General features: G+C 40.9%; 1 protein-coding gene across 1 annotated transcript; it reads left to right on the forward strand.

The window, feature by feature from the left end:
• Positions 1-663: 663 nt before the first annotated feature.
• LOC129848545 (zinc finger protein 501-like) lies at positions 664-13,066 on the forward strand. Its single transcript, XM_055915712.1, has 4 exons — positions 664-879; positions 1,624-1,658; positions 1,702-1,790; positions 11,597-13,066. Exons 1-4 carry the CDS (start codon positions 664-666, stop codon positions 12,400-12,402), a joined length of 1,146 nt encoding a protein of 381 aa, XP_055771687.1. The 3' UTR covers positions 12,403-13,066.
• The last annotated feature ends 619 nt before the right edge of the window (positions 13,067-13,685 follow it).

Genomic DNA, 13,685 nt, shown 5'->3' on the forward strand with positions numbered 1-13,685 from the left:
CACTGCTTTATGTGCTAACACCAACACTCACCTAAATATCCCATATGCCACTTGGTGATAAGTTTTCATTGTTTTTGGGCAGAATTATGTGAGGTGTTGTTAGCGATGAGCCTTGGTCAATTTGACGAGGATGGCATATTCCAAGCTAATGTCGCCCTCTTCCATCTGTCACCTAATGGGCAGGTCAGCCCTGGAGGAACGTTTTGGCTCTAAGAAGTAAGATAACATAACATCTGGTTGTTTTTAAATTACTTTTTTTGAAATTGCTTTATTTTTGTTCCAATCTGTGTTACCCACTCCAGTCAGCAGATGGCAATGTGAGTTTTTCAGGTAATGCTTCTTGCGTGACGTATAATTTAATGGACGGGGCGGGAGGCTTCTTCAACAGCGACAAAAGGCCTCTGATTCAACCAACGCGGTGGTTTGCTAGCAAACATAAAACCGGAGCATTTAAGCTCTTTAGACTAATCTTGTGTATATTAATCTTGGTGTTTAGAACACAATTCTGTTTACGTATCTACTAGTTCATTTTAACGTAATTTGCTTCTTAAATTAGGGAATGTGTTAACTTCATACTGCACTAGGCTAATCGCCCAGAGCATGAGCTCACTAAACTAGACGGAGAAAATAAGTTCTGGTGAAAGGAGAGGAAGAAGCTTCAGAATGAAAAAGGAGGAAGATGCCGTAACATTGAAGGAGGAGAATGTAGTGAAAGACGAGGAAGAACCTTTCAGAATGAAAAAGGAGGAAGATGCCGTAACATTGAAGGAGGAGAATGTAGTGAAAGACGAGGAAGAACCTTTCAGAATGAAAAAGGAGGAAGATTCCGTTACATTGAAGGAGGAGAATGTAGTGAAAGACGAGGAAGAAACTTTTGGAGTAAAAGAGGAAGAGGAGGCTATCTCAATAAAAGAGGAGGAGGAAGACGTTTTAGGAGTGAAAAGGGAGGAGGAGTCAGAATATCCGATTACCACCAGTGAGTACTGTCTTAAAAACAGGGGCACAAACAGCAGTTGTTGAACTGTGGGGTTTTAAAGGGGGATTCTACTGAAGTTCTACACTTGAATATGTTGTTCAGTACTGCCATTGGTACATATATTTTTTTAATCTATTTATTTTAATCTCCATGTGGTCTATATTAAAGCGCATTTCATCTTGTATAACAGGATTTTTACAATCCAATTCTGGTGCATAATTTCTACATAAAATATCAAAGGAATGCAAAAGGCACCCATTTCGTGGAACAACCTTTTACATTTGCATCACAAAGAATATTTTACAAAATCATGATGAAAGTGGCCATTTTAGACATATGCATGCCTCTTGTAAGACTCTGTGATCGCAATAGATGGTCATACGTTTACCATCTGTTTGATGTTTTCATTCACACAGGAGAGAGACATGACTATTGTGGATCCTCTGGGGAGCCTAAACAACATCCTGATGCTGACGAGTCAGAGAAGAGTCTCTCCAGATCAGAACACCAGATGGTACAGCTTGGTCTGGTCTAGCATTCAGCTTGCTCTATCTGGGTCTGGGCTGGGCTTCTGTAAAGCACTTTGTCAACAGTGACATCAGCATCCATAATGTTATGTGTCTATGTCCCCTCTCTATCGTTACCAGGACAACGCTAGCCCTTCCTCCCTCCTGGAGTCCCCGTTTCGTGCCTCTCCCAGTAGCACCTTACTGCTGGGTATGAAGAGGTTGTCTGTGCTGCTGGAGAACAACGGGGCTGAGTGGAACTGTGAGAGGAGGAGAAGAGAAGAAAGGATCAGATTTGACTCATCAAAGTAAGTGCTGTAGTTTAGTTTGAACAAATAAAATAGATCTGTCCACCGGTATCTGTTACCAGAACAACCAGCAGAGTTCTGTTAGTTGACAGGAAGATAGACTGGTATCTGTTACCAGGACAACCAGCAGAGTTATGTTAGTTAACAGGAAGATAGACTGGTATTTGTTACCAGGACAACCAGCAGAGTTCTGTTAGTTGACATGAAGATAGACTGGTATCTGTTACCAGGACAACCAGCAGAGTTCTGTTAGTTGACATGTAAAATCTTGATGTAAGTTAGTTTTAGAGAGAAAGTTTCAAGATAATCTGATGTAAGGTGCGTGTTTTACAAAAACATTTTCTCAAAACATTATAGATGTTACATTGCCTGTCCCAGTCAACCCCTCTATCTTTACAAGACTGTAGAACAGGAACTTGTCAGCCCTGCATTAAGGACCAACATTGTGATAAATGGAACTGTATACAAGTTCCATTTAAGGACCAAAAAACTGACAGCTGTGCCATATACATTTAATTTTCCATATAAATTTCAAAATGGTTGGCAAGATATTTTCTATGTACTGATTCCATGGCACATGGTTTATGAATTGACACGCAAAATGACGCCAGATTCAAAGCTTAAATTTTTATACAAAATTCTTGCAACCAATAGAATGTTATATATGGGGATATAATCTTCCCAGTTCTGCAGATTTTGCTGTGAGGAGGCAGTCATTAGATTATTTATTTTGGTACTGTCCATATGTAGCTCGTTTTTGGTCACAGGTCCAGGAATCACTGAAGAATTGCAACATTTACCTAGAGCTAACGCTGCAGATAGCAATACTGGGTGATTTGAAAAGTCCTATTCAATCGATCAATAATATAATAATTATTTTAGCAAAAATGTTTATCTTTAATTTACAATCTGTAGAATCTATGAGAAAAGAAAGGTTTAGTACTTTTGTGAAGCATCACAGCACAGTTGAAAAATATATGGCAAATAGAAATCCAAAATGGATGGTGTTGAGAGAAAGATGGGAGGGGTTGAATGGAGCCGAAGGGTGGGACTAATAACAAGATAACCAATGTAAAATATACAGGGTCTGTAAAATGTCAAATGTATATAGGTTCAGAACCTTTGTGAAACAGCACAGTTTCAAGTAGAAATCAAACTGGATGGACATCAGTAATAGAGGAAGGCCTAAAAACAAACAAAATACACTGCTCAAAAAAATAAAGGGAACACTTAAACAACACAATGTAACTCCAAGTCAATCACACTTCTGTGAAATCAAACTGTCCACTTAGGAAGCAACACTGATTGACAATAAATTCCACATGCTATTGTGCAAATGGAATAGACAACAGGTGGAAATTAGAGGCAATTAGCAAGACACCCCCAATAAAGGAGTGGTTCTGCAGGTGGTGACCACAGACCACTTCTCAGTTCCTATGCTTCCTGGCTGATGTTTTGGTCACTTTTGAATGCTGGCGGTGCTTTCACTCTAGTAGTAGCATGAGACGGAGTCTACAACCCACACAAGTGGTGGCACATCAATGCGAGCTGTGGCAAGAAGGTTTGCTGTGTCTGTCAGCGTAGTGTCCAGAGCATGGAGGCGCTACCAGGAGACAGGCCAGTACATCAGGAGACGTGGAGGAGGCCGTAGGAGGGCAACAACCCAGCAGCAGGACCGCTACCTCTGCCTTTGTGCAAGGAGGAGCACTGCCAGAGCCCTGCAAAATGACCTCCAGCAGGCCACAAATGTGCATGTGTCTGCTCAAACGGTCAGAAACAGACTCCGTGAGGGTGGTATGAGGGCCCGACGTCCACAGTTGGGGGTTGTGCTTACAGCCCAACACCGTGCAGGACATTTGGCATTTGCCAGAGAACACCAAGATTGGCAAATTCGCCACTGGCGCCCTGTGCTCTTCACAGATGAAAGCAGTTTCACACTGAGCACATGAGCACATGTGACAGAGTCTGGAGACGCCGTGGAGAACGCTCTGCTGCTTGCAACATCCTCCAGCATGACCGGTTTGGCGGTGGGTCAGTCATGGTGTTGGGTGGCATTTCTTTGGGGGGCCGCACAGCCCTCCATGTTTTCGCCAGAGGTAGCCTGACTGCCATTAGGTACCGAGATGAGATCCTCAGACCCCTTGTGAGACCATATGCTGGTGCGGTTGGCCCTGGGTTCCTCCTAATGCAAGACAATGCTAGACCTCATGTGGCTGGAGTGTGTCATCAGTTCCTGCAAGAGGAAGGCATTGATGCTATGGACTGGCCCGCCCGTTCCTCAGACCTGAATCCAATTGAGCACATCTGGGACATCATGTCTCGCTACATCCACCAACGCCACGTTGCACCACAGACTGTCCAGGAGTTGGCGGATGCTTTAGTCCAGGTCTGGGAGGAGATCCCTCAGGAGACCATCCGCCACCTCATCGGAAGCATGCCCAGGCGTTGTAGGGAGGTCATACAGGCACGTGGAGGCCACACACACTACTGAGCCTCATTTTGACTTGTTTTAAGGACATTACATCAAAGTTGGATCAGCCTGTAGTGTGGTTTTCCACTTTTAATTTTGAGTGTGACTCCAAATCCAGACCTCCATGGGTTGATAAATTTGATTTCCATTGATAATTTTTGTGTGATTTTGTTGTCAGCACATTCAACTATGTAAAGAAAAAAGTATTTAATATGAATATTTCATTCATTCAGATCTAGGATGTGTTATTTTAGTGTTCCCTTTATTTTTTTTGAGCAGTGTATAACTATTGTAAAATAGATTGTGTCTGTAAAATGTGTATGTATAAGATGGAAGTAGAATCCTAAGTATTGTTGTTTATTAGTTTACTCCAATAGGGGGGGGGGAGTTTGGGTTTGAGAATAATAAAGGAAGGTATTGTCGCCCTGACCTTGAAACGCCCTGAAAAACCTGATCTCTGTTTTTCTATATATTATGGTTAGGTCAGGGTGTGACTAGGGTGGGTACTCTAGTTTTTGTATGTCTATGTTGGCCTGATATGGTTCCCAATCAGAGACAGCTGTTTATCGTTGTCTCTGATTGGGGATCATATTTAGGTAGCCATTTTCCTCATTTGTGTTGTGGGATCTTGTCTATGTATAGTTGCCTTAGTGCACATCAGTAGTTTCACGTTTCGTTTGGTTGTTTGTTGTTTTGTTAGGTGAGTTTCGGTTTATTAAAATGATGTGGAACTCTACTCACGCTGCGCCTTGGTCTCGTCATTATGACGATCGTGACAGGTATATTCTAAAAAGACGTGTATATATGTATGTATGCACGTTTATGTATGTAGGTGTGTGTATGTATATATCTAAATATATGTACTAAAAAAAATATATTAGGGATGGGAAATTATGCAGACAATTGCATTCATTGATGGAAGCGACAATCTATCTGCAATGTTAAAGCTGATCCATCTCCCACATGTTTGCTGTTGTTGCAAATAGAATGATTCGCAATTAAGGAAAGTGGATGAATAACAGATTTGGCTCATTAATCTATATTAATATATATCTATATTAATCTACATTAATCCAAATCAAGATGATCTGTACTTCTTCAGAAAATATTTATATCAATTTATTTACAGGCAACAAACAATCAAATCATTATGGTAGGAGACTATAACAGTTTTAATTACCTCAATGGACCGTAAAGGAAATCGCTCATCATCAGAGATCACAAATATTATGGACTCATTAGAAATAGGGGAAATTTAGAGACTAAAAACCCCTGACCTATTGCAATACACATGGAGGAGACTCTACAAACTATCATCAATGAAGAAGAAATCACAAATATTATGGGCACATTTGCTTTAATATAAAGGATCAAAACTTGCGGAGGAATAAAAATAACATAAATAGGAAAGGCTACCAGTTTCATTTGAGGACCAGGATGTTTACCGCTGTGCATAACAGATTGCAAAATAGTTGGGAAGATATTTATGATGTACCGATTCCATGGTACAGGGTGTATGAGGTGATATATATAACGGCACAAGATTGAAGACTTTGTGCTTTTCACCTAAAATTATTGTACAGAATTCTTGCCACCAACAAAGTGTTGAATATTTCGGGCATACAATCATCGCAGCTTTGCAGATTTTGTAGTGAAGATACAGAATCAATGGACCGTTTGTTTTGGTATTGCCCTCAGGTAGCCTGTTTCTGTTCTCAGGTTCAGGAAACCTATAAATAGTATTGTTGGGAGAATCTGGAGAGAACGGGTATGTCAATTACTAATATCCCATATATTCTATATCATTCTTAGTAAAGTAGTTAGAGAGAACGGGTATGTCAATTACGAATATCCCATATATACTATATCATTCTTAGTAAAGTAGTTAGAGAGAACGGGTATGTCAATTACTAATATCCCATATATACTATATCATTCTTAGTAAAGTAGTTAGAGAGAACGGGTATGTCAATTACTAATATCCCATATATACTATATCATTCTTAGTAAAGTAGTTAGAGAGAACGGGTATGTCAATTACTAATATCCCATATATACTATATCATTCTGAGTAAAGTAGTTAGAGAGAACGGGTATGTCAATTACTAATATCCCATATATACTATATCATTCTGAGTAAAGTAGTTATCTTGAACTCGCAATCTGTGGATTCTATTCGATTGTATGAAAAGTTGTAGAAATATCTCAAGGATGATCAATGGAAACAGGATGCACCTGAGCTGAATTTCGAGTCTCATAGCAAAGGGTCTGAAAACTTATCTAAACATTTATATTTTCAATATTCATATTTTTCAATATTCAAAAATTCATGTCAGAATTATTTGCTTCATGACACCCATTGTTGGAGGCCTGTAACATCTGATGTTTAAACATTATGGAGTCTAATGATTAAAAGGGAAGGGAAAGTTGTACAACTGAATCCATTCACCCTAAACCTGTCTTCCCCATTGAACCCAACCCCTCTGAATCAGGGAGGTGCTGGAGACTGCCTTAATCGACGTCCACGTCATCGGCGCCCAGGGGACTACTTGTTGTTGTTGGTTATTTGCCTTGCTCAAGGGCAGATTTTCGGCAGATTTTCCATACTTGACGTCGTGGGGATTCGAACCAGCGACCTTTCGGTTACTGGCTCAACACTCTTAACCGCTAGTCTACAAATGTTCCAACTTCAATTCATTATTTCTCAATGATGCTTTAAAGGAGAAGTTTATCCAAAATCCAGAAACTCCTAAGTGATTCCATACATTGAAACTAGTCCAGTGGAGTTTGTCCTCTCCCCCTCTCTCTCCCTGTAGTGTTGTACTGAAATAGCTGCAAAAATGGGACTTGTGATGTATCTGGATGAGGCCGTCGCTTTGCTACTTTGCCAGTTAATAATTCAGAAATCCACAAAGTGTGTGGACTAATTTGTTTTATTAAAGCTATTGGCCTTTGTCTTTCACCTTGAGAAAAAAACACCTTTCAACCCATATGATCTATTACATCATAAAAGTCTAATAAAACACATTTCAACCCATATGATCTATTACATAATAAAAGTCTAATAAAACACCTTTCAACCCATATGATCTATTACATAATAAAAGTCTAATAATACACCTTTCAACCCATATGATCTATTACATAATAAGTCTTAATAAAACACCTTTCAACCCATATGATCTATTACATAATAAAATAAAAGAGAATGGCGTTAGAGAGGATGGCTGCCGTTTTATGGGCTGCTAATCAACCGTGCTATTTAGTTTGTTTTTTCACGTTGTTTGTATCTTATTTTGTCCATAATGTTACTGCTACCGTCTCTTATGACCGAAAAGAGCGTCTGGACACCAGAACATCAGACCAGAACATCAGACCAGAACATCAGACCACAACATCAGACCAGAACATCAGACCAGAACATCAGACCAGAACATCAGACCAGAACATCAGATCAGAACAGAACATCAGAACAGAACATCAGAACAGCGATTTCTCACCTTGAACTGGATGAAGAATTCTTCTGTAATGGGTCGGACGAGATTTACTCCAGACACCTGACATGGCCCTCATCCCCATAATTCGCAGGAGAAAGAGACGGAGATATCACGGACAGAGATCGGGGTTCCTTGTAAGGATCCGTGGACGAGTGGGTAATCTGCCTTTACCATCGGTACTATTAGCCAACGTACAATCATTGGATAATAAATTAGACGAACTACGATCAAGTATATCCTACCAACGGGACATTAAAAACTGGAATATGTTCCACCGAGTCGTGGCTGAACGATGACATAACACTGTATCGGCAGGATAGAACAGTAGCCTCTGGTAAGAAAAGGGGCGGCGGTCTATGTATATTTGTGAACAACAGCTTGTGCACAATATCTAAGGAAGTCTCAAGGTTTTGTTCGCCTGAGTTATAGTATCTCATGATAAGCTGTAGACCACACTATCTACTAAGAGGGTTTTCATCTACAGTTGAAGTCGGAAGTTTACATACACCTTCGGCAAATACATTTAAACTCAGTTTTTCACAATTCCTGACATTTAAGCCTAGTAAAAGTTCCCTGTTTTAGGTCAGTTAGCCACTTTATTTTAAGAATGTGAAATGTCAGAATAATAGTTGAGAGAATGATTTATTTCAGTTTCTATTTCTTTCACCACATTCCCAGTGGGTCAGAAGTTTACATACACTCAATTAGTATTTGGTAGCATTGCCTTTAAACTGTTTAACTTGGGTCAAACGTTTTTTGGTAGCCTTCCACAAGCTTCCCACAATAAGTTGTAAAATATATTTTGATTTGTTTAACACTTTTTTGGTTACATGATTCCTTATGTTTTTTCATAGCTTTGATGTCTTTACTGTTATTCTACAATGTAGAACATAGTAAAAATAAAGAAAAACCCTTGAATGAGTAGGCGTGTCCAAACTTTTGACTGGTACTGTACATTAAATTCCCTGGCAACAGCTCCAGTGGACATTTCTGCAGTCCCTCTGAGACATCTGTGACATTGTGTTGTGTGGCAAAACTGCACATTTTAGAGTGGCCTTTTATTGTCCCCAGCACAAGGTGCACCTGTGTAATGATACTGCCCAATTTGAGAGAAAAAAGCTTTTTGTACATATGTAAAAATTCTGGGATCTTTTATTTCAGCTCGTGAAACATCTGACCAACACTTTACATGTTGCATTTATATTTTTGTTCATTAAAGTTACTATCAGTTTTAGATACATGTTATTTCATGACCATGCGAATGAACAAGCCTTTTCAGACTTTAAAATATGGCTATATATAGACTTACTAAACTCAGCAAAAAAAATACGTCCCTTTTTCAGGACCCTGTCTTTCAAAGATCATTCGTAAAAATCCAAATAACTTCACAGATCTTTATTGTAAAGTGTTTTAAACACTGTTTCCCATGCCTGTTCAATGAACCATAAACAATTAATGAACATGAACCTGTGGAACGGTCGTTAAGACACAAACAGCTTGCAGACGGTAGGCAATTAAAGGTCACAGTTATGACAACTTAGGACATCAAAGAGGCCTTTCTACGGACTCTGAAAACACCAAAAGAAAGATGCCCAGGGTCCCTGCTCATCTGCCTGAATGTGCCTTAGGCATGCTGCAAGGAAGCATGAGGACTGCAGATGTGTCCAGGGCAATAAATTGCAATGTCCGTACTGTGAGACACCTAACACAGAGCTACAGGGAGACAGGACGGACAGTTGATTGTCCTCGCAGTGGCAGACCACGTGTAACAACACCTGCACAGGATCGGTACATCCGAACATCACACCTGCGGGACAGGTACAGGATGGCAACAACAACTGCCTGAGTTAGGTCTAGGGCACTGCATCGCAGCGCTAGCTGTGCCACCAGAGACTCTGGGTTCGCGCCCAGGCTCTGTCGCAGCCGGCCGTGACCGGGAGGTCCGTGGGGCGACGCACAATTGGCCTAGCGTCGTCCGGGTTAGGAAGGGTTTGGCCGGTAGGGATATCCTTGTCTCATCGTGCACCAACGACTCCTGTGGCGGGCCGGGCGCAGTGCACGCTAACCAAGGTCGCCAGGTGCACGGTGTTTCCTCCGACACATTGGTGCGACTGGCTTCCGGGTTGGATGCACGCTGTGTTAAGAAGCAGTGCGGCTTGGTTGGGTTGTGTTTCGGAGGACGTATGGCTTTCGACCTTCGTCTCTCCCGAGCCCGTACGGGAGTTGTAGCGATGAGACAAGATAGTAACTACTAACAATTGGATATCACGAAATTGGGGAGAAAAAGGGGGTAAAATTCAAAAAAATTAAACTGCCGAGTTACACCAGGAACGCACAACCCCTCCATCAGTGCTCAGACAGCCTATTGCGGACAAAGAGAGAGTGGACTCAGGGCTTGTAGGCCTGTTTTAAGGCAGGTCATCACCAGACAGACCCAGCTGGACTGGACTGGCAAAAAGTGCTCTTCACTGACGAGTCGCGGTTTTGTCTCACCAGGGGTGATGTTCGGATTCGCGTTTATCGTCAAAGGATAAATGATCGTTACACTGAGGCCTATACTCTGGATCGGGATCGATTTGGAGGTGGAGGGTCCGTCATGGTCTGGGGCGGTGTCACAGCATCATCGGACTGAGCTTGTTGTCATTGCAGGCAATCTCAACGCTGTGCGTTACAGGGAAGACATCCTCCTCCCTTATGTGGTACCCTTCCTGCAGGCTCATCCTGACATGACCCTCCAGCATGACAATGCCACCAGCCATACTGCTCATTCTGTGCATGATTTCCTGCAAGACAGGAATGCCAGTGTTCTGCCATGGCCAGCAAAGAGCCCGGATCTCAATCCCATTGAGCATGTCTGGGACCTGTTGGATCGGAGGGTGAGGGCCTGGGCCATTCCCCCCAGAAATGTCCGAACTTGAAGGTGCCTTGGTGGAAGAGTGGGGTAACATCTCACAACAAGAACTGGCAAATCTGGTGCAGTCCATGAGGAGGAGATGCACTGCAGTACTTAATGCAGCTGATGGCAACACCAGATACTGACTGTTACTTTTGCTTTTGAACCCCCCTTTGTTCAGGGACACATTATTCCATTTCTGTTAGTCACATGTCTGTGAAACTTGTTCAGTTTATGTCTGTTGTTGAATCTTGTGTAAATATTTGAATGAACATATGTTAAGTTTGCTGAAAATAAACGCAGTTGACAGTGAGAGGACGTTTCTTTTTTTGCTGAGTTTATATATAGTTACTATCAGTTTTAGGAACATCTACCCAAAATATTTCACCCTATTTTTTTACTTTACCCAAAAAGTTCACGACATCAGCGTTTAGTCAAAATGTTGAACATTTGTGAACGTCTAAATAAATTGGCCTTTTCAATAGCGTTTCGAACCCTTTCGACAACGGGGAGATGTTACTGATGTGCTTTGTGTCTTCAACGTAAAAACAAGTTTTAGACTTCCACTTAAAATTACTTTACTTATTTTTGGTTTAAGGAAGTGTGTAGGTTGGATTCTGTATCATACAGCTATGAAAGTTATATATTAAGAACCACCTACTCGATAGGAATCCAGCGATGTCTGTGTCTTGAGTGTCCTAGAACTGTTTAAATTTTGTGTTCTGACTTGTAAAAACAGAATGAATGAATAAAATAAGTAATGTAAACATATCAGTAATTACCAGGAAGCTCTACAACATTTGTTTTAAAATCACACACAGATTAAAACTGGCCTCAGATTATTGAGGGATCTGATTAGGATTTACCCTCGTAGCAAGGCCGTTTTATCATGTGGAGGTTTCATTCAGGTCTCTATTTAAATAAACACTCTGTTTGTCTTTGACAGGAGAAAGACCAGACTCCGAGGAACCAGAGCCAGAGACGTCCAAACCAGCACGAGGACACCACTGCTCCCACTGTGGAAAGGGTTTTAAACAGTTACGGGACCTGAAACAACATGAGAGAATACATACAGGAGAAAAGCCTTACCACTGCGCCCAGTGTGGAAAGAATTTTAACCACAAAGGATTCCTGAAACAACACGAGAAAATACACACAAGGGAGAAGCCTTACCACTGTTCCCAGTGTGGAAAGAGTTTTAACCAGAAAGCACACCTGAAAGCTCATGAGAGAATACACACAGGGGAGAAGCCTTATCACTGCTCCCAGTGTGGAAAGTGTTTCAAAGGGCCTTGTCATCTGAAACAGCATGAGAGAATACACACAGGGGAGAAGCCTTACCACTGCTCCCAGTGTGGACAGTGTTTCAACCAGAAAGGACACCTGAACCAACACGAGAGAAGACACACAGGGGAGAAGCCTTATCACTGCTCCCAGTGTGGAAAGTGTTTCTATCGGTCAGAGGAGCTGAAAGGACATGAGAGAATACACACAGGGAAGAAGCCTTATCACTGCTCCCAGTGTGGAAAGTGTTTTAAGCATTTAGGAAACCGTAAATCTCATGACAGAATACACACAGGGGAGAAGCCTTATCACTGCTCCCAATGTGGAAAGTGTTTCAACCACTCGGGATTTGAACCACCACGAGAGAATACACACAGGGGAGAAGCCTTACCACTCCTCCCAGGGTGCAAAGCTTTTGCCCATTTAGGAAGCCTGAAAGAACACATGAGACTACACACAGAGGCTTAGAAATTGCTCAGACTGGGAAAACATATTACTCATCAGTCACTTAAACATCATTAGAGAATCCACACAGAAGAGAAGAATTACTTGTATATTGATATTTCACATCTCATTGACTTAAAATTCATCAGAGAACATACACAGTGCTCCCATTGTCTTATATTGTTGACTGATAATGTGTTTACCTGTTTTTACCATATGAAACTGAATTGTACAAAGTATACTAAAACATATTTGTTTGTTTTTATTAGAAAACATGAATTTAATATGGAGTATGTCAGTTTGAATATAAAGAAGATCAGGTTGCTTGTGTTTAAATGGTCCTTTTTTTAAACTCTTTGTGTGTGTTTATCTGGGTGTGTCATTCCTCCAGCACTACAGATAATCAAGTTTTGGATGTGATGCATTTGTTCCATTGTTTACATTTGTATTGTTGGCCCACTGATGATTTAATGACATGAAAATATTCAGACTGTAATGGAAAATGTTAATTGTATGTGTGTCCACATAACTGAGTATGTGACTAACCTTGTGATACTGTCCTATTATAATCTCCTGTTCTTGGGACCATCATTATGTGTTGCAAACCAGCTGCACCTGCGTCCTTGTATGAATAACTGAGTAACTCTGTTATTCTCTCTGAGCTCAGAAATAAAGAATCTTGGTTTGACTTGGACTCCAGCAGATCCTTATTTTATAATATCCACCTCAACTCTGCCACGGATTGCTGTTTATTATTGTCTCAATGAAGAGTTCCTCGTTCCACTTTCCTGGGGGCATTTACAAGCCTCCCATTGGTTGAATAAACGTTGTTACCTGAATGATGAGATCATTATTTTATTTGTCAAATGGCAACCAATCATCAATCATCATGTCACCAGAATAAGACCATCAAAATGTATTGGAAAGGAGCATCAAGCTCAGCACATGCAGTTTCACCACCCTGTGAAGTTCATAACTTATTTCATCTGTAGCCTAATAAACTGCATGGTTTCTCAAGTCATAGTGGGAGGACCACACAACATATCATCATGTGACTCCAAGTTAACTAAGATGTGATTGTTATTATATAAATATTTGAGCATTAAGGAGTTTCCACCTCCATTTCTCACTTAGACAAACAAATTGTCAAACGAAGTAACAAATTGTCTATCTGCATTAATAAAAGTGTACAGGCATATCCTGTTTCTGCCAGCCCGGTCATTACTTTGGAAATGGTTGGATCAATATCCACCTTCATGATATAGATGAAGCCTGATTTGGAATGTCTGAGTAGTTCTATATGATGT

This window comes from Salvelinus fontinalis, unplaced genomic scaffold (assembly GCF_029448725.1).
Source record: "Salvelinus fontinalis isolate EN_2023a unplaced genomic scaffold, ASM2944872v1 scaffold_1051, whole genome shotgun sequence".
Taxonomy (NCBI): domain Eukaryota; kingdom Metazoa; phylum Chordata; class Actinopteri; order Salmoniformes; family Salmonidae; genus Salvelinus; species Salvelinus fontinalis.

What these genes read in the sequence shown, in the direction of transcription:
- LOC129848545 (XM_055915712.1), top strand. Translation starts at nt 664, where the DNA reads ATGAAAAAGGAGGAAGATGCCGTAACATTGAAGGAGGAGAATGTAGTG. An exon ending in ACGAGGAAGAAACTTTTGGA is followed by an intron (nt 880 to 1,623) that starts GTAAAAGAGGAA and finishes TATCGTTACCAG; the next exon opens with GACAACGCTAGCCCTTCCTC. An exon ending in TCCTCCCTCCTGGAGTCCCC is followed by an intron (nt 1,659 to 1,701) that starts GTTTCGTGCCTC and finishes CTGGGTATGAAG; the next exon opens with AGGTTGTCTGTGCTGCTGGA.